This window comes from Delphinapterus leucas, chromosome 18, assembly GCF_059928025.1.
Source record: "Delphinapterus leucas isolate spDelLeu-1000000601 "Yukka" chromosome 18, BTC_Dleu_Yukka2, whole genome shotgun sequence".
Taxonomy (NCBI): domain Eukaryota; kingdom Metazoa; phylum Chordata; class Mammalia; order Artiodactyla; family Monodontidae; genus Delphinapterus; species Delphinapterus leucas.
Genome location: NC_143146.1, coordinates 71,820,353 through 71,840,454, shown reverse-complemented (window position 1 = coordinate 71,840,454; position 20,102 = coordinate 71,820,353). Strand labels below are relative to the sequence as shown.

Here is a 20,102-nt window from a genome sequence, read left to right as displayed (position 1 = left end):
CCCAAACCCGCCACTCACATATGGCGGGCTCTGCAGCCACCGGCCCCGCCCCTAGTCGTCGCCGCAGCTGAAACTGCGACTGCGGCAGCCGGGAGGACAGCCACGCCTCTCTGCGGAGGCCTGACGGAAGTGCTCCCGTCCTCGCCTTCCCCACCACGCTTACGTCCTTTCAGGCCCCGCGCGGGGCAGGAAGGGGAACTCTTTAGCCGCGGACTCAAACCGGAAGCTGCTTTTCTAGCGGAGGGGCCGGTGGGGGAGGAGCAGGTTGAGGGGAACGTGGGCTAAACGTTGCACTCTGGTGTGGAGCTCAAGCTGGAACAGGAGTTTGGAGCGATCCGGCGCGAAGAAGGGGAGAACCCGCGGCAGGTAAGGGAGAAGACGGAGTAGTTTCCTTCAGCTCCTGAAATAGGGAAGGGGGACAGAGCTGGGGTGATCTATGGGATAGTTGCTCGCTGAAAGGAGGGGCTAGGCTGGGAGGGGGAAAGGATGGGAGTAGGTTCAGGTGGGAAGGCTTGGTGGTTAAGGTATTGGAATGGAGTCACAGATTCATTCGTTTGAACTCAGAGAGGTAAATGCAGAAGAGAAACCAGAGTCTCCCCCGCCCCCGCTTTCCCAAGGAGCGTGGAGATGGGGAGAATTAATGAAACCCTGCTCATCCTAGGTTTCCAGGGTTGGGTTTTGCAAGTGACGTGTCTTAGTCTGTGGTTCTGGACGGCTGGGTTGGGTACCTGACAGGGCTGGGCACCGAAAGCCGACCCCATTCCTCGGTTTCAAGTCTGTTGTGGCCTTACCTTTGACAGTTCGCGTGCTGAGCCCACTTGGTCTTGGAGGGAAAGCTCAAACGGGTATAAGGCCTTCTTCGAACAGCTGGTTCTCTGGGTTTCCCCATTTTTCACATGGGGCTGTGAATTAAGCTTAATTGCTTCTTTCGCTATCCCCAGAGCCAACTTCACACTTTGGTTGTGCTGTACCTGGGTCCCTACTGGGTTAGTAATTGACATTCGGGCTTTTGGAGCATCAGTAGATCACAGAAGTAATGAAAAGGGGGGGGCATCATGAAAAAGATGCGGAAGTTGAAGTGAAGTAGAGGAGGGTAAGGCTGGAAAACCAGTGGTCTCATAAGTGCAGTGAGCTTTAGGTCATACTGAGCTGTTTGGACTTTCCTATAATCACACTGGAGTCAGTAGAGGATTTTAAGTTGAGTAGTGTCAGACTCAGACTTGTGTTATAGAAGCATCACTTTGGCATGATAGAGTGGGAATGGGATAGAAAGAGAGGTGGGGATTTGAGATGCTTCCAAAGAACTGTCCGTAGGATTTGATGACTTTCACTAAGTAAAGAAGAGGGAAGTGAAAGAGTAGAGAACCACTCAAAATTTTCATTTTCTTTTTTGTGCGCGTCGTGTGACATGTGGTATCTTAGTTCCCCAGTTCCCCGAACATGGATGGAACCCGTGCCCCCTGCGTTGGGAGGACGGAGTCTTAACCATTGGACCACCAGGGAAGTCCCGAGAACCACTCAGATTTTCCAGTTTGTGTGTTTGTATGGATGGAGATGCCAAAATCTAGGTGAGATACAAACAAGAGGAGCAGAAATAGGTAATTTTGAAGGGAGGACAATGAAGGCGGTCATTTAGAAACAAGTTAAGTTGTAGGAATCAGCCCAGGGTTCTGTACATAGGACCAAGTAAATTGTATTTGGAAGACCTGAGTAGCCTACCTTTGATATTTTTTTAAGTGAATTTTCTTTTGGATGTTCTGCATGTTAAGGATTTCAACCACCAACCTGCCTGTTTTTCCCATTGAATTGTTGGGTGATAGGATCAGGAGAGCAGATTTGAAGGCTCCTCATGTTTTACTTATGAGAGAGAGAGAGAGAGAGAGAGAGAGAGAGAACCAGCTGGAAAAGTTTTCTTAATCCCTCAGGTGGATGGAAATTTTCATCAAAAAAAATTTGTTCAAGATACATAGGTTACCAACTTCTCTTTTGAGAATACTGCATAATGATCCAAGCTATGCTGCATATTTTCTGCATAAAGTATAAAATAGCACCAAATAGTGGTTGCAATTTACTATGTGTCAGGTGCTAAGCATTTTACATGTATTATCACATTTAATTCTTAGAAGAAACTAACTTCACAAATAAATTTCTGAACCTAAAGCTCATGCTTTTATCCACTCTGGAACCAGAAGTTTGATACTTTACTATATAGTTCCCTTTAGTAAGTAGATTATAAATAGAACCAGCCAAAGTTAACAAATTAGTATTGTCTGTGAGGAGCTTAAAAAGAAAAAGTTATCACCACACTTGTTTTTACCCTTTTGGCAGTGGTTCTCAATGGGGTGATTTCCCCCCCTCCCCCTGGGAGGGGAGAGGAGGGAGGGACATTTGGCAATGTCTAGAGACATGGTCACAGCTGAGGGGTGGGTGCTGTTGGCATCTAGCACATAGCGGTCATTGGTGCTGCTAAACATCCTCTTAACACACAGGGCAGCCCTCACAACAAAAGAATTATCTGGTCCAAAATGTCGATAATCCTGTGGTTGAGAAACCCTGCTTTGGATATTTCTTTAGGAATAGCATATTGACATCCACTGATACTTTTTTTTTGAATATTTGAATTTTATTTTATTTATTTTATATAGAGCAGGTTCTTGTTATCTATTTTATACGTTATAGTATATACATGTCAATCCCAATCTCCCAGTTCAACCCACCACCTCCACCCCCCCACCACTTTCCCCCCTTGGTGTCCGTACGTTTGTTCTCTACATCTGTGTCTCTATTTATACCCTGCAAACCAGTTCATCTGTACAATTTTTCTAGTTTCGACATATATGCGTTAATATACTATATTTGTTTTTCTCTTTCTGGCTTCACCATGTATGACAGTCTCTAGGTCCATCCGTGTCTCTACAAATGACCCAATTTCGTTTCTTTTGATGGCTGAGTAATATTCCATTGTATATATGTACCACATCTTCTTTATCCATTCATCTGTCAGTGGGCATTTAGGTTGCTTCCATGACCTGGCTATTGTAAATAGTGCTGCAGTGAACATTGGGGTGCATGTGTCTTTTTGAATTATGGTTTTCTCTGGGTATATGCCCAGTAGTGGGATTGCTGGGTCATATGGTAATTCTATTTCTAGTTTTTCAAGGAACCTCCATACTCTTCTCCATAGTGGCTGTATTAATTTACAGTCCCACCAACAGTGCAAGAGGGTTCCCTTTTCTCCACACCCTCTCCAGCATTTACTGTTTGTAGATTTTTTGATGATGGCCATTCTGACCAGTGTGAGGTGATGCCTCATTGTAGTTTTGATTTATACTTCTCTAATGATTAATGATGTTGAGTATTCTTTCATGTGTTTGTTGGCAATCTGTATATCTTCTTTGGAGAAATGTCTGTTTAGCTCTTCTGCCCATTTTTGGATTGGGTTGTTTGTTTTTTTGATATTGAGCTGCTTGTAAATTTTGGAGATTAATCCTATGTCAGTTGCTTCAAAGTATATGCAAATATTTTCTCCCATTCTGAGGGTTGTCTTTTCATCTTGTTTATGGTTTCCTTTGCTGTGCAAAAGCTTTTAAGTTTCATTAGGTCCCATTTGTTTATTTTTGTTTTTATTTCCATTTCTCTAGGAGGTGGGTCAAAAAGGATCTTGCTGTGATTTATGTCATAGTGTTCTGCCTATGTTTTCCTCTAAGAGTTTTATACTGTCTGGTCTTACATTTAGGTCTGTAATCCATTTTGAGTTTATTTTTGTGTATGGTGTTAGGGAGTGTTCTAATTTCATTCTTTGACATGTAGCTGTCCAGTTTTCCCAGCACCACTTATTGAAGAGGCTGTCTTTTCTCCATTGTAAATCCTTGCCTCCTTTGTTATAGATTAGTTGACCATAGGTGCGTGGGTTTATCTCTGGGCTTTCTATCCTGTCCCATTGATCTATATTTCTGTTTTTGTGCCAGTACCATACTGTCTTGATTACTGTAGCTTTATAGTATAGTCTGAAGTCAGGGAGTCTGATTCCTCCAGCTCCGTTTTTTTCCCTCAAGACTGCTTTGGTTATTCGGGGTCTATTGTGTTTCCATACAGACTTTAAGATTTTTTTGTTCCAGTTCTGTAAAAAATGCCACTGGTAATTTGATAGGGATTGCATTGAATCTGTAGATTGCTTTGGGTAGTATAGTCATTTTTACAATGTTGATTCTTTCAATCCAAGAACGTGATATGTCTCTCCATCTGTTTGTGTCACCTTTGATTTCTTTCATCAGTGTCTTATAGTTTTCTGAGTACAGGTCTTTTTATCTCCTTAGGTAGGTTTATTCCTAGATACTATATTCTTTTTGTTGCAGTGGTGAATGAGATTGTTTCCTTAATTTCTCTTTCTGATCTTTTGTTGTTAGTGTATAGGAATGCAAGAGGTTTCTGTGCATTAATTTTTGTATCCTGCAACTTTACCAAATTCATTGATTAGCTCTAGTAGGTTTCTGGTGGCATCTTTAGTGTTCTCTACGTATAATATCATGTCATCTGCAAGCAGCGACAGTTTTACTTCTTCTTTTCCAATTTGTACTCCTTTTATTTCTTTTTCTTCTGTGATTGCCATGGCTAGGACTTTCAAAACTATGTTGAATAATAGTGGCGAGAGTGGACATCCTTGTCTTGTTCCTGATTTTAGAGGAAATGCTTTCAGTTTTTCACCATTGAGAATGATGTTTGCTGTGGGTTTGTCATATATGGCTTTTACTATGTTGAGGTAGGTTCCCTCTCTGCCTACTTTCTGGAGAGTTTTTATCATAAATGGGTGTTGAATTTCGTCAAAAGATTTGCTGCATCTATTGAGATAAACATATGGTTTTTATTCTTCAATATGTTAATCTGGTGTATCACATTGATTGATTTGCATATATTGAAGAATCCTTGCATCCCTGGGATAAATCCCAGTTGATTGTGGAGTATGATCCTTTTAATGTGCTGTTGGATTCTGTTTGCTAGTATTTTGTTGAGGGTTTTTGCATCTATATTCATCAGTGGTATGGGTCTGTAATTTTCTTTTTTTGTAGAATCTTTGTCTGGTTTTGGTATCAAGGTGGTGGTGGCCTCATAGAATGAGTTTGGGAGTGTTCCTTCTTCTGCAATTTTTTGGAAGAGTTTGAGAAGGATGGGCGTTAGCTCTTCTCTAAATGTTTGATAGAATTCACCTGTGAAGCCATCTGGTCCTGGACTTTTGTTTGTTCCAAGATTGTTAATCACAGTTTCAATTTCGTTACTTGTGATTGGTCTGTTCATATTTTCTGTTTCTTCCTGGTTCAGTCTTGGAAGGTTATACCTTTCTAAGATATCGTACATTTCTTCCAGGTTGTCCATTTTATTGGCATACAGTTGCTTGTAGTAGTCTCTTATGATGCTTTGTATTTCTGGGGTGTCTGTTGTAACTTCTCCTTTTTCATTTCTGATTTTATTGATTTGAGTCCTTTCCCTCTTTTTCTTGATGAGTCTGGCTAAATGTTTATCAATTCTGTTTATCCTCTCAAAGAACCAGCTTTTAGTTTTATTGATCTTACCTGTTCTTTTCTTTGTTTCTATTTTGTTTATTTCTGCTCTGATCTTTATGATTTCTTTCCTTCTACTAACTTTGGGTTTTGTTTGTTCTTTCTCTAGTTCCTTTAAGTGTAAGGTTAGATTGTTTATTGGAGATTTTTCTGTTTCTTGAGTTAGGCTTGTATTGCTATAAACTTCCCTCTTAGAACTGCTTTTGCTGCATCCCATAGGTTTTGGATCATAGTGTTTCATTGTAATTTGTCTCTAGGTATTTTTTGATTTCCTCTTTGATTTCTTCAGTGATCCCTTGGTTATTTAGTAATGTATTGCTTAGCCTCTATGTGTTTGTGTTTTTTACGATTTTTTCCCTGTAATTGATTTCTAATCTCATAGCGTTGTGGTCGGAAAAGATGCTTGATACGATTTCAGTTCTGTTAAATTTACTGAGGCTTGTTTTGTGACCCAAGATGTGATCTGTCCTGGAGAATGTTCCGTGTGCACTTGAGAAGAAAGTGTAATCTGCTGCTTTTGGATGGAATGTCCTATGAATATCAATCAAATCTATCTGGTCTACTGTGTCATTTAAAGCTTGTGTTTTCTTATTAATTTTCTGTCTGGATGATCTGTCCATTAGTGTGAGGTGTTAAAGGCCCCCACTATTATTGTGTTACTGTCGATTTCCTCTTTTATAGCTGTTAGCAGTTGCCTTATGTGTTGAGGTGCTCCTATGTTGGGTGCATAAACATTTGTAATTGTTATATCTTCTTTCTGGATTGATCCCTTGATCATTATGTAGTGTCCTTCCTTGTCTCTTGTAACATTCTTTATTTCGAAGTCTATTTTATCTGATACGAGTACTGCTACTCCAGCTTTCTTTCGATTTCCATTTGCATGGAATAGCTTTTTCCATCCCCTCACATTCAGTCTATATGTGTCCCTCGGTCTGAAGTGGGTCTCTTGTAGACAGCATATATATGGGTCTTGTTTTTGTATCCATTCAGCAAGCCTGTGTCATTTGGTTGGAGCATTTAATCCATTCACGTTTAAGGTAATTTCAATATGTATGTTCCTATTACCATTTTCTTAATTTTTATGGGTTTGTTTTTGTAGGTCCTTTTCTTCTCTTGCCTTTCCTACTTAGAGAAGTTCCTTTAGCATTTGTTGTAGAGTTGGTTTGGTGGTGCTGAATTCTTTTAGCTTTTGCTTGTCTGTAAAGCTTTTGATTTCTCTGTCGAATCTGAATGAGATCCTTGCTGGGTAGAGTAATCTTGGTTGTAGTTTCTTCCCTTTCTTCACTTTAAATATATCGTGCCACTTCCTTCTGGCTTGTAGAATTTCTGCTGAGAAATCAGCTGTTAACCTTATGGGAGTTCCCTTGTATGTTATTTGTCGTTTTTTCCCTTGTTGGTTTCGATAATTTTTTTGTGTCTTTAATTTTTGCGAATTTGATTACGATGTGTCTCGGCGTGTTTCTCCTTGGGTTTAACCTGCCTGGGACTCTCTGCGCTTCCTGGACTTGGGTGGCTATTTCCTTTACCATGTTAGGGAAGTTTTTGAGTATAATCTCTTCTTGGGTCCTTTTTCTCTCTCTCTCATCTCCTTCTGGGACCCTTATAATGCAAATGTTGTGTTTAATGTTGTCCCAGAGGTCTCTTAGGCTGTCTTCATTTCTTTTCATTCTTTTTTCTTTATTCTGTTCCGCAGCAGTGAATTTCACCATTCTGTCTCCCAGGTCACTTATGCATTCTTCTGCCTCAGTTATTCTGTTATTGATTCCTTCCTAGTGTATTTTTCATTTCAGTTATTGTATTGTTCATCTCTGTTTGTTGGTTCTTTTTTCTTCTAGGTGTTTGTTCTTTAATTCTTCTAGGTCTTTGCTAAACATTTCTTGCACCTTCTCAATCTTTGCCTCCATTCTTTTTCCAAGGCCCTGGATCATCTTCGCTATCATTATTCGAATTCTTTTTCTGGAAGTTTGCCTCTCTCCACTTCATTTAGTTGTTTTTCTGGGGTTTTGTCTTGTTCCATCATCTGGTACAGAGTCCTCTCCCTTTTCGTTTTGTCTGTCTTTCTGTGGCTTTCCTTTCACAGTCTGCAGAATTGTAGTTCTTGCTTCTGCTGTCTGCCCTCTGGTGGATGAGGCTATCCTCCACTGATACTTTTCTAAAAAGCATTTTTATTTTTGAAATTATTCCTTGGCTTGAAAGGTGTGTAAAGTTTATACAGCGGGAAACAATAGCATAACTAGTTTTTAAAGTGAATCTGTGAGCCCCAGTTTCCTAGAAAGTGGTTGTCATAGAATCATGGATTCTTAGATTTGGGAAAGACTTTTGCTTGAAAGTGTTTTACAACATCCCTGTGAAGTGGTGATTCACTCTGCTTAAATTTCTCCTTTATCTTGTTTTCCTTGTATTTTAAATCCATATCTGAACCACTGTTAACAATTACTTTTGCCTTACACTGAGCTCCAGTTTCATAATTTCAACTTTACTAAATGTGATTCTACTCCATGGGCCTACACTCAAAACATTGTACAATTGACAGTGTTTATATTTTTGTTCCGTTACAGATTATTTACTTTAATGTAAAGTAGTATTTTGTTCACAGCTTTTATTTAAAAAGTGGCACTGTTCTCAGTTGGTGATGTATTCTTGGCAGTTGAAAGCAATAGGAATGTATGGGGTTCTTTTGTCCTTGTTAAGTAATGGCACAATGGATCTGTGTTTTATTTAAATGTTTTCTTGGTATAATGCTTACATATTTGTTTCAAGTTGTGCGTAGACTAAAAACTTAGGTTTTCAAGCTCTTGTCAATATATTTAAGTAATAGCTATCTCTATTACAAGTTTTGATAAATTTGTTTACAAATGAGTCTACTGTGAAGACTGGTCCTATTGCCAGTTTTTGCCCTCTCTCCACAAATTTGCTAGATCTTTAAATAAATTTAGTTATTTTGTTTTCACTTCAAGATTACAATTTCAGAATATGTTTAACATAAGATATATAGTTCTCAAAATATACTTAATATGCATACATCTTATAAAAATTGTCTGTTAACTTTTTTTTTTCCAGGGTTCATTGAAAAATCCTTAGTGATATTGACATGTTTCAAGTGACATAAATTAGCCAATGACTCGGAATGATGGATTCCCCGAAGATTGGAAATGGTTTGCCAGTGATTGGACCAGGGACTGATATAGGGATATCTTCACTCCATATGGTGGGGTATTTGGGAAAAGTTAGTGAACTTATTTTTTGCCTCAGTGCAAAGTTGGTTTTTTTCTCTCCTATTTTTAAGACTTAAATTTGGTTTTAATTTTACCAGTTAATTTGAAAAAAATTGTATCTTCCACGGAAATCTTACAGTAATGGCGAAAGATTGTTCTCTGTTTACCTCTCTCTGTTTTATTGATATGTAAAAGTAGAAATAAAACATAGACCGTATAGTTTACTATTTGAAAATGTTGAACGTATTTTCAGTGACAGTTGACATTACTTTTTTTCTTGCAGATAAAACTGATGCTATTTTTAACACTTAATTTAATATTTAAAACTAAAATATATTCTTTTTGGAACAATAGCTGTATTAAAGCCTATATGCATTTATTTTATTTGCTGTCTTTAAGATATCTTGCCAGGACACTTCTAGGTAAAAAGTGTACATTTTTTTTCTGGTTACTTTTCCATTTAACTTTTTGTAATTTTATACAATGTAGGAATGTCTATATTTTAATTTACTTTTTTTCTCTTTTAGAATTATGATTCATCTAAAGTACCGTCAGATGGGTATTGCCCTGCTTGTAGGACGAAGGGAAAGTTAAAAGCCTTAAAGACTTACCGAATTAGTTTTCAAGAATCTGTGTTTTTGTGTGAGGATCTGCAGGTAAAGTATTAATCTTAGATGGTATTGAAGTTTTCGCCTTTTGCTTTTCTCTTCAGTGTTTAAATTTGTACTCATTTTGTAGTTTTTAGATTGTATGTTTTTAATATGTAGTTAGTCTCTAGATCTGTCTGGTATATAATTTTAAATATTTTATTTTGCCACTTGATTTCCTGAGTTATTACATGAAGATGTTTGTTTTTATTGTCATTAGACTTGTGAGAAGAGAGAGTATATTTCAAGATTTTTTTTTTAAACCTTGTGGAGCTCCTTTTAGCTGTTGTTATTCTCATGTGTTGTTTATTAACTTTGGGACTTATTGAAAAGGTTATTAGTCTCTAAATATTATGTACTTAAGGCTCTAAATATCTTAGAATTATAGTAATTTGTACCCACTGGCACAACTTTTTACACAGGAGCTCGTTAAATTCCATAATACTCTATATTTTACTGTACTTGACAACTTATGAAACTGTCATATACATACTTAATTCTCAAAACTTTGCAAGGTAGGTATTCCCATGTTATGAATAAGAAAACAGATGCAGAGGGTTTAGGAACACAACATCTTCATAAAGCAGCAGAGCAGTGATTGGAATACAGTCTTCTAATGTCAGATATGTATTATTCCAGGTAAACTAGCAGTTCATCAGAATCACTTGGAAAGCTTTTAAAAAATTTCTGGGTCTCACCTAGATGCTTATTCAATAGAGTTGGTCCAGAATTCTGTAGTTTTATAACTTTTATAAACTGTCTGATGATCAGCCAGTTTTGGAAAATACTAGACTATATTATACTGTTGGTGGTAGATACTTTTGTTGGGTAACACTTAAAGAAAATTTCAGGTATTCTTACAAATAGAAATAAATTATTTTTTTGCATTTATGCAATAAATATTTATTTGTGTGTCACCATGTTGGCACTGTTCCAGATGCTAGGATACAGTGAATAAAACAAAAATTTCTTGCTCTCAACAAGGCTATATTCTAGATTGGGAAAGAAAATAAAAAAGGAAAGCATACTTTTTTGTGTGAGGTAATGAAAAGTGCTGTAGAGAAAAATAAAGCCACAGGGACTGGAGTATCAGAGAGTGGGTAATTTGCAATTTTAAATAAAGTATAGGAGGAAACTTAATTGAGGAAGTGACATTTGAGCAAAGATCTGAAAGAGATGAAAAGGAACAAGTCCTGTGGATACCTGAGGAGTGAGCCTTCCAGGTGGGGAGAGTAGCAGATACAAGGTCCTGAGAGAGTGGAGGCTGCCTGTCCATGTTTGTGCTACTGCAGGGAAACCAGCAGAGCTGGATCGGAGTGAGTGAAGCAGAATAAGGGAAGATAGAATGGATCCAGTAAAGCCTTGTAGGCCGTTTGCTGGCTTTTACTATGAAATAAAGAACCATGGTAGGGATTTTGACAGAGGAGTGACATGATCTGGTTTTCATGTTGAAAAAAATGTGATGGGCAAGATCTGAAGCAGGGAAATGGTTGGAAGGCAGTTGTAGTATTCCAGGAAGAACAAGTAGTGGCCAGGTTGATGAGGCATGGTTGGATTCTATATGTATTTTGATAGTTAAAAGGATATGCTGAAAGAGTGGGGTACATGGTAGGAAAGGGAGGAATCGAGGATGATCCCCAGATACTTGGCTTGAATAATTGGAAGAATGGAGCTGCCGGTTGCTGAACTGAGAAAGACTTTGGGAAGAGGAAGGTCTGGGGGAAAGATGAAATCAGGAGCAATCAAGCTTGAGGCATCTATCTAATAACTGGGTATATGGAGTAAACAGTTGGATCTATGTGTCTGGTGTTAGGTGGAGAGTCTAAGATTGGATATATACATTTGGGAGTCATCAGCAAACTTACATGAACTTACATGGTTCAGTAAGTAATTGAACCATGAGGCTGGGTGAGTTTACCAAGAGTGTAGATAAAGAGTTGCAAAACTGAGCCCTGGAACACTCCAGCATTAAAAAGTTTGGGAGGTGAAGTGGAACCAGCAAAGAAGTGAGAGACATGGAGAGTGAGGTAGGCGTAATCTCAGGAAGGAAAGTATATTGTCCTGGATGTCAAGTGAAAAATATTTAATGAAGGAAGGAATGATTTACTGTCAATTCCAGTGAGAACTCAAGGTGGCTGAGGACTCAACTCACCATTGACTGGAGTGTCATGGGGGTCCTTGCAGGCCTTGATTAGAGTGGTTTTGGTAAAGTAGTAGTGGTAAAAGCCTGATTGGAGTGAGTGATGGAAAATGGGAGAGGAAGAATTGAGAAATATAGACGTCAGGTAGTACCTGGAGGGAAAAGTTTTACTTCTGTTTGTTTTTAAGTCGGGAAAAATAGCAGCATGTTTGTACACTGGTTATATCCAGTAGAGAGGGAAAAATAGGAGAAAGTGTCACAGAATTGCTGGAGGGATATCCCTGGAGCAAATGACGGGCTCTATTGCACAAGGGGAGGGCTTGACTTGAGGAGACTTGACAGCTCAGCTCATCTGTAACACCAGACTCTACAGAGTTTACTAATTAACTAGCTCAGAATAAAGTTGTAGAATTGTGAGCACTGGAAAGAGAGAAAAATAAAACTTACTGATTCTAGAAGAAAATTACTTTTTTCCCTCTTCTGAACAATACGTGATATTTCAGTAGAGTTCTTTAACCAAGGACTACCAGAATAGAGAAGTCTCTGTTCTCAGAACAGTGGTTTTAACTATTATGGTTAGATGTGTTTTTTGCATTTTTAGTTTTTGAAGCATTATTTTTTAAGCAATGAGGAAAAAAAAATAACCAAGACTTTAAGTATATACTTTCAAATGTAAAAAAAGAACTTTAGAGTAGTTATTGATCTAGTTTTTAGAAAATGTTTTCATCGTCAGTAAGAGCCCAGTGTATTTTATGAAGTACATTGGTTTACACCAGGAGTCAGCAAACTCTTTGTATATTACCCACTGGCTAAGAGTGATTTTTGTTGTTGTTGTTTTTAATTAAGTAGGGGTGCTGGTGGGATGTGCACACCATGATTTTGACTCTGCTTGAGAATGGTAAAGGTTTTTTTTTAATTTTTTGCCTTTAAAAAAAAAGTAAAAATTTTTTTAATTGTTAAAAAAACATAAAATTTACCACCTTAACCTTTTTTTTTTTTTTTTTTTGCGGTACGCGGGCCTCTCACTGTTGTGGCCTCTCCTGTTGTGGAGCACAGGCTCCGGATGCGCAGACTCAGCGGCCATGGCTCACAGGCCCAGCCGCTCCACGGCATGTGGGATCTTCCCAGACCGGGGCACGAACCCGTGTCCCCTGCATCGGCAGGCGGACTGTCAACCACTGCGCCACCAGGGAAGCCATCTTAACCATTTTTAAGTGTACAGTTCAGGAGTGTTTGCTATATTCACATTGTTATACAACATATCTCTAGAACCTTTTCATCTTGCGAAACTGAAATTCTGTACCCGTTGAATAACAACCTCTCTTTGTAGCCCAGGCAACTACCATTCTACTTTGTCTCTATGAATTTGACTACTCTAGGTACCTCATATAAGTGGAATCATACAGTTTTTGTCTTTTGTGATTTTACTTAGCATAATGTCCTCAAGGTTTATCCATATTGTCGCATATGACAGGATTTCCCTTTTTAAGGCTGAATAATATTCTATTGTATGTATATACCACGTTTTCTTTATCCATTTGTTTGTCCATGGACATTTGGTTTGCTTCTACCTCTTGGCTATTGTGAATAACGCTGCAGTGAATATGGGTGTGCAAATATCTCTTTGAGGTTTTGTTTTCAATTTTTTTGGATGACTCTGAATACAAAATTACTGCTATTGATTTTTAAAGTGTTCTCTGTCTTCTGACATGTGGTAGGACTAAGGAAATAATCTCAGGGTATAAAGTTGAGGGTCAAGTTGTTAATTGATGGTGATCGCACAGCTAGTTGGTAACAGAAAAATCAAGAACTTGTCCTATTAAACTAAAGAATTTCGAAGTAAGTACAGTATTATGCATATAGTGTTCGCTTGTATAGAAAATGCTGTACTTTAAATGAGAGCATTTCAGTTAGTTGTTGCTGTGAAGTGAACCATCTCAAAACTTAGTCACTAAAGTAACTTAATGGCTTCACTTATGATTCTGTGGGTTGACAAGGCAGTTCTTACACTTCACATACTGTTGGCTGGGACAACTAAAATGTACACATGGCAGGCTGTGGATGCTAGCTGCCAGCTGGGAGCTCAACTCAGGTAGTCAGCCAGGATCTCACTTCTTTTCCATGAGGGTCTCTCGGTGAGGTTAATTGGGACCCTTACAGTGTGATGGCTGGGACTAAGAAAGATTGTGCAGAAAGAGGGCTCCAAGAGGGCAAGCCCAATAAGCCAGTGCTTATTGAAGCATGGGCATCCTGGTTGCTAATGTCCCATTAAAGCTAGTCACGTGGCCAAGCCTGAGGCTGTGTGGCAGGGGGCTGACGGTACAAGGGCATGAGTATCTGGAGGTATAGTTCTTTAGTTCACTAGAGGCCACCAAGGGAGCAATCTACCATACTTGTGTAGAAGAAAGCATATTTTAAATGAGGGCACACGGTATGTAGATTTCTTGCATTCGTCTTATAAAATATTTTACTAGTTTTCACACTTAGGGAAAATTCATTGATTATTTTAGTGATTTGTTTACTCTTGATATTTGCCTGAAATTGTGTTCATGCATGGTGAAATTATTAAAATTCAGCCAGTTTGATTCTTAGACCCAATATGGGTGTAAAATTGATATGCTGATGTGCTCTCAGATTAATACTCAGTTTCAAAACTGAGAAACAATACAGATTACTCTGTGCAACTTTTTTGGTTTGAAAATACTTTTCTAGTTTTTAATGCTATGCAGTGTACCTATCTTAAAAAGAATAATACACTCATAAAATGTTGGAATTTTTAATTCACTCAACATTAGATTCTTTATTAAAGCAAAATTATGTACGTTTTCCTTGCTAGCTTACTCTAGAGTAACTCAGATTAAACCCTTGATTGTTCAGATTAACTAGGAAAAATTACTCTTTGGGGATGAAATTTTTGATTAAATAGCTGTTTATCCCTGGTTCCTTCAAATTTAGATTGATAATATTGTATACCCTCTCAGGTCAAAGTAATGCTAAAATTTTATACATATTTTTCATGATGTAGAATCTGTGAAGTTAAAGCTTGAGCTTATTTGAATTTTTAGTTTTTGTTATTTTTTTCTTTCTAGTGCATCTATCCCTTGGGCTCTAAATCACTTAATAACTTAATTACTCCTGATTTGGAAGATTGTCACACTCCAAATAAGCCTCAAAAAAGAAAGATCGTGGAAACCAACTATAAAGAGTCACCTCTTTTAGCAAATTCCAAAAAGACTAAAAATCATAATGGTATTGATGGTGAACAAGTTTTGAACAGTAAACATAATGAAGAAGAGTGTGATGAAACCTCATCAGACTTGCTTGGTTTACTACACGGTGGTCAACAGAATCCAGTTAGGACAACTGATTCCTTGGAGCAGAATGAGATTTTGGAAGCTGATATTGTTGACATGGCTGCTGAAGAAGATTCTACTGTGGTTGATGTTTCTGGAACTGGAGGGACTGCCCCTCAAAATGAAGGATGCACATCTGAACTGGAAATGCCGTTGGAGAGCAAGCATACCTCATTTTGCCAGACTTCATGTGTCCAGTGGAAAAACGCATATGCTCTCTGTTGGTTAGACTGTATCCTGTCAGCATTGGTGCACTTGGAAGGGCTGAAAAACACTGTGACTGACCTATGCTCTAAAGAGGAGTCTGTGTTCGGTCAGTTGTTTACCAGGTATAATCAAGCCAATGAGTTTCTGCACACCAGTCAGTTGGATGGAGTTAAAGGTTAGTAATAACATTTTATTTCTCTTTAATTTTTAAAGAGGTTAATGTTGAACGTTGTAGCACGTGAAAAGATGCCATCAGTAGCTTTTGTTTTACGTAGAACCTCGGAGCAAGGAGCATAGGGACCGAGTCTGTCATGAAGCTTGAGTGAACACCAGTTGTGTTATCATGACTGCCCAAAAGGCAGTCTTTTTCAAAAACTAAGAGTAAAGAATAAAGAGGCTATGGCTGTATCTTAGCTGTCAGGGTAATGGTGGTCAACATAGAGTACATCAAAGTACAACTTTAAGTTTTTGAGTTGCCGTAAAGCAGAATAAAGAAGTAAATACAAACCATCCATAATCCCACAACTCCCCCAAAATCTCTTTTCACAGTGAGGGCTATATTTTTATTTTCTATAAAATAGGATACCCATGAACCCAAGATAAATTAAAATATTTCCAGTGACTTGCATCTACCTATGTGTTCCTCCACATCCCATCATCTACCTCCCCCAAAGTTAATCATTATCCTGACATGTGTTATATCAATATGTTATATCATTTCTTGTTTTTTAATAGCTTTTCCTACATATATATGGCTAAGCAATATATTGCCTAATTTAATGTTTTGAACTTTATAAAAAAAGACATACTGTACAGTATTTCTTCTGGGACTTTTTTTTTTTATAAAGATTTATCTATGCTGGTTGTACTGCTTGTATTTGTGTTTCATTGATTTTTGTTGCTATATGATATTTCCAGTTCGTAAGTATATCAGTCTGTAAGTACATATGTGTATTTATTCATCTGTCATTCGGTTGTTTTTTGCAATTGTAAATACTGCTGCTGTGACTATTCTTAGGCAAGTCTCCTGGGGCACAAGAGTTTTTCTTGGATATACCATAGGATAGACTCTGAGTTCAGATTTACTAGATAATGGCTAATGGTTTTCCAAAGTGGTTGTACCAGTCTACTCCCATTAGCAATGTAGAAGAAATTTTCCTAATCCATATTTCCTCCCTTGGTTTTTTTCACACATGGTGATTTTTGCAATTTGAATGATATATAAAATGGTTTGTGGTCTTGATTTGCTTTTCCCAGATTTTAAAGAGGTTGAACAGCTCTTTGTATGTAGATTGACCCTCTGTTCCCTGTGTGAAGCCTGTTTGTGTCTTATCCCTGTTTGTTGTATTGTCATGTTCTTATTGATTTGTGTGAGTTTTTATATGTCCTTGTTGCTATATTTATTCAGACAGGTTACTGAATCTCCCACTTTGTATCTCATGTTTCTACTTTTTTAAAGATATCTTTTGATGACAGAAATTGTTAATCTTTCCTTTTATAGCTAGTAATGTCTGTGGTTTTAAAAAGAAATGTTTCCTTTCTCCAAGATCAGAAAGTCATTTACCTCTGTTTTCACTGAGAAGTCACAGAGCTTTGCTTTTTACATTGAAATTCTTAGTTCAACTGGAGGTAATTGTGTCTGGTATGTGGTAACGTTTCATTTTTTTCCATTGCATAGCCAGTTTTTCTAGCTCCACCTTTTTCCTCAATTGATCTGCCATGCCCCCTTTGTCATATAACATTCTATGTATGTGTGCAGCTGTTCCTTAACTCTGCTTTGTTTTCTTGGTCACTTTATCTGTCCCTGCACCAATACCACACTTCTAATTATTAGGGCATTTTAGGTCTTGCTATCCTCATCTTTATTCAACTTGACTTTGATCATGCAATCTTTTACACAGATCTTATACATTGTTTCCCCATTGTTGACTATTTTTCTGTCTCTGTACCAATGCCATACTCTTTAATTATTATGGCTTTTGGGGTTTTGGTATCTGGTAGGTGGAGAATCCTAACCTTTATGCAGTTTGACTTCGGTTGTGCAACATTTTACTTTATTAGTATACTCTTATACATTGTTTCCCCATTGTTAACCATTCAGGCTACTTATCATTTTTTTTTGCTATTATGTGTAAATACTGTGGCAGATATCCCTGTATCCTTTGAATCCATTGCTGATTATACCCTAGAAGGGATGTTAAAATATTTATATAAAGGGTAGCCCCCACTCGCTGCAACTAGAGAAAGCCCACGGGCAGCAACAAAGACCCAACACAGCCAAAAGTAAATAAGTAAAATAAATAAATTTATATTAAAAGAAAGAAGGGGATCCCCTTGGGGATCCTTTAAAAAAAAAGAGTCTTTCTAAATGGCTTTCCGAAGGGTTATACCAAGATAATAATTCCATTTTCATATGTAGAAATAAACATCCCAGAACACTGTAATCACCTTTGCGTAGAAACGTTTAAAAAGTTGTAATTTTTTTAGATAAAAAATATTTTGTTTCAATTTGAGTTTCTTTGAGATTGAAGTTTTTTGCAATTTTTAAAATTCAGTTTCTCACAAGCATATTTGCTTCTGCCTTTTCTCTTTATTCCTGTTTTGTATAATTATAGAAACCCCAGTACTAAGTTGGTGACAGTTGTTTGTTGTAAAAGAACATACCTCATTCAAATTTTGACTTGAATATTAAATTAATATTAACTTTTAATTTTAATATTATATTAATTTTTTACAAGATAATTGTAGTTTTTACAATATAGTTGTAATTAACATTTGTTCAAGCTACATTACTTTGGGTAAGTTTTCTCTTTTCTTCAGTGTGGTCAAATAAAAATTCTGGTTAATGCTTACTTCATATTACAGAAGACTCCGGATGTTTTCATAGTGAAACATATAAGCAGAGTGTGATCAGGCTGTATGAATTATTTATTCATAAGAGATTTGAGTGAAAGGATCTATTTGTAGCTTAAAAGTAACTAGAGTCAGATGCATATGGCGGTTTTTATTCAAAATAATTTTCTTATTAATCTTAGGTAGTTTTCTGCCAGAGTAATTGCATCTTGAGGACTTTTACCCTAAAGAAATGATGAAAAACATGGACAGGTGTGTGCCCAAAGATGTTTAACATGATAGTATTTATAATAGTAAAAAAAGAAACAACTTAAATGTCCAGCAATAGGGAATGGCTAATAAAACTATGGTTCAGTCAGAGTATAATTACTAGCCTGCACATTTTTTAATGAAGCAGATTTGTGTAAAAAAGAAAACAATGTAGAATTGTATGAAATGTGATGATGTCATTGAAGGCCCTTCAAAAGACATAGGAGGAGGAAAACATACCAAATGTTAGTTTGGGAAATAATCATGACTGTATTAAGACTCCTTATAAATTTGTCTGCTCCTGTGATCTAGTTAAGTTCAGTAAAAGTTAAACAGAGAGGATTAAATGGTTAGATTTTGTCTCTAGCATAAGTAATAATTTCATGAAAAGAGAGCTTCAGCTGTTTCAGAGATGGACAGAATATCTGAAATGTGGCTCTTTAGCTAGGCCTGAAAGACTTGCACTGAGAGTTTACTCAGGCAGAATGATGTTGAGCCAGGCAGTCAGTACTAATGATATTGTGCTGTTAACACATACTGAGGGAATATATGGTATACCACGGAGAGAGGAAGAAGAATTAAGGAATTTTGTATTTTCCGTTTTTGTCTCTGCAAAATTTGTTGACTCTGGTAAACTTTCATTTTGGTAATGTCTTAATTGTCTGTAGAAAGAAATAGGTTGATGAGAAATTGATAATGTTCTGTATTTTATTATCAGATGGAGATTGTAAAAAACTTCCTTCTGAAATATTTGCAAAGATAGAGACCTGTCTGAATGAAGTCAGAGATGATATTTTTATTAGGCTTCAGCCTCAGCTTAGGTGCACATTAGGTAAGTAATTTATGGAATTGAATTGTATTACTCATCTACCATAAAGACATACTTACATCAAAAGGAAATATAATACTGTTTTATTACTTGGGATGATCAGATTCTTGGAATCTGATCATTTAATCACTGGTTAAATCATTCGTGGATGGAGGTGTTCTATATAAATATGCAGGCATGTGTTCCACCCCTTCAGCGTGGATGCAGTTCTCAGAACCAGCTGAATACTCACGGGATACACCATCAGTTGCTTTCCCAGTACTGTCCCCCAGTAGACTACTCCAGCGTTTTCAGCCTTGACTGACTGTGTATTAAAAAAGCACCTAGGAAATTTATAAGTAAATAACTAGTGCTGGGAGCCCATTATATAAGAATCTCAGGATGGAGTTCAAGTATCAGTAATTTTTAGAAGCCTCCATGTGATTCTTATGGACGGATGGGGTTGAGAATCTCTGTTCTACACCAACCATAATAATTCTATTTCCCCTGCTAGTGATTGGTTTAGGAATGGACATATGGTACAATTTTAGCCAATGGAATATGAGGAGATATATACTGATGACCTTTTGGGAAAGTTTTCTTACTTTTAAAAAGGGCATAAGAATGAGACCTGCTTTGTCCTCTATGAATTGTCTTTTGGCCTCTGGGAGCAGAGTGGAACAGGGGCGCTAGAGTCTCCAGGTCTTTATAAATTTTTTTTGTATTGCAAAAAGGAGCTGGTAGTGATTTTTTTTTTTTGAGGGGGTGCCTTTTGTTTTATTTCTCTTTATGTTTTATTTCTCTTTATCTTTTTTTTTTTTTTTTTTTCCTGCCACACGGCTCGTGGGATCTTAGTTCCCTGACCAGGGATAGAACCCAGGGCCCCAGCAATGAAAGAGCTGAGTCCTAACCGCTGGACTGCCAGGGAATTACCATATTTCTCTTTATCCTTTTTTTTTTAAGTCTATTTTTTAAAAATTTTATTTATTTTATTTTTGACTGTGTTGGGTCTTTGTTGCTGCATGTGGGCTTTCTCTAGTTGCAGCGAGCGGGGGCTACTCTTCATTGCCTTGCG

At 37.4% G+C, this 20,102-nt stretch overlaps 1 protein-coding gene across 7 annotated transcripts in view; it reads left to right on the top strand.

Annotated features, from left to right (window-relative positions):
- Positions 1-239: 239 nt before the first annotated feature.
- Positions 240-20,102, top strand: part of USPL1 (ubiquitin specific peptidase like 1) — a 36,783-nt gene continuing 16,920 nt past the window's right edge. The window contains exons 1-6 of one of the 7 annotated variants that reach the window (XM_089899685.1): positions 240-366; positions 1,423-1,568; positions 8,616-8,763; positions 9,298-9,426; positions 14,647-15,292; positions 18,938-19,051. In XM_089899685.1, coding sequence (XP_089755811.1) covers positions 8,683-8,763; positions 9,298-9,426; positions 14,647-15,292; positions 18,938-19,051 — 970 coding nt within the window. In that variant the 5' untranslated portion in view covers positions 240-366; positions 1,423-1,568; positions 8,616-8,682. Of the gene's footprint in view, positions 367-439; positions 8,782-9,297; positions 9,427-14,646; positions 15,293-18,937; positions 19,052-20,102 lie in introns of those variants that run through there. The other 6 variants (XM_089899681.1, XM_089899682.1, XM_089899686.1 and 3 more) reach the window with 6 other exon arrangements.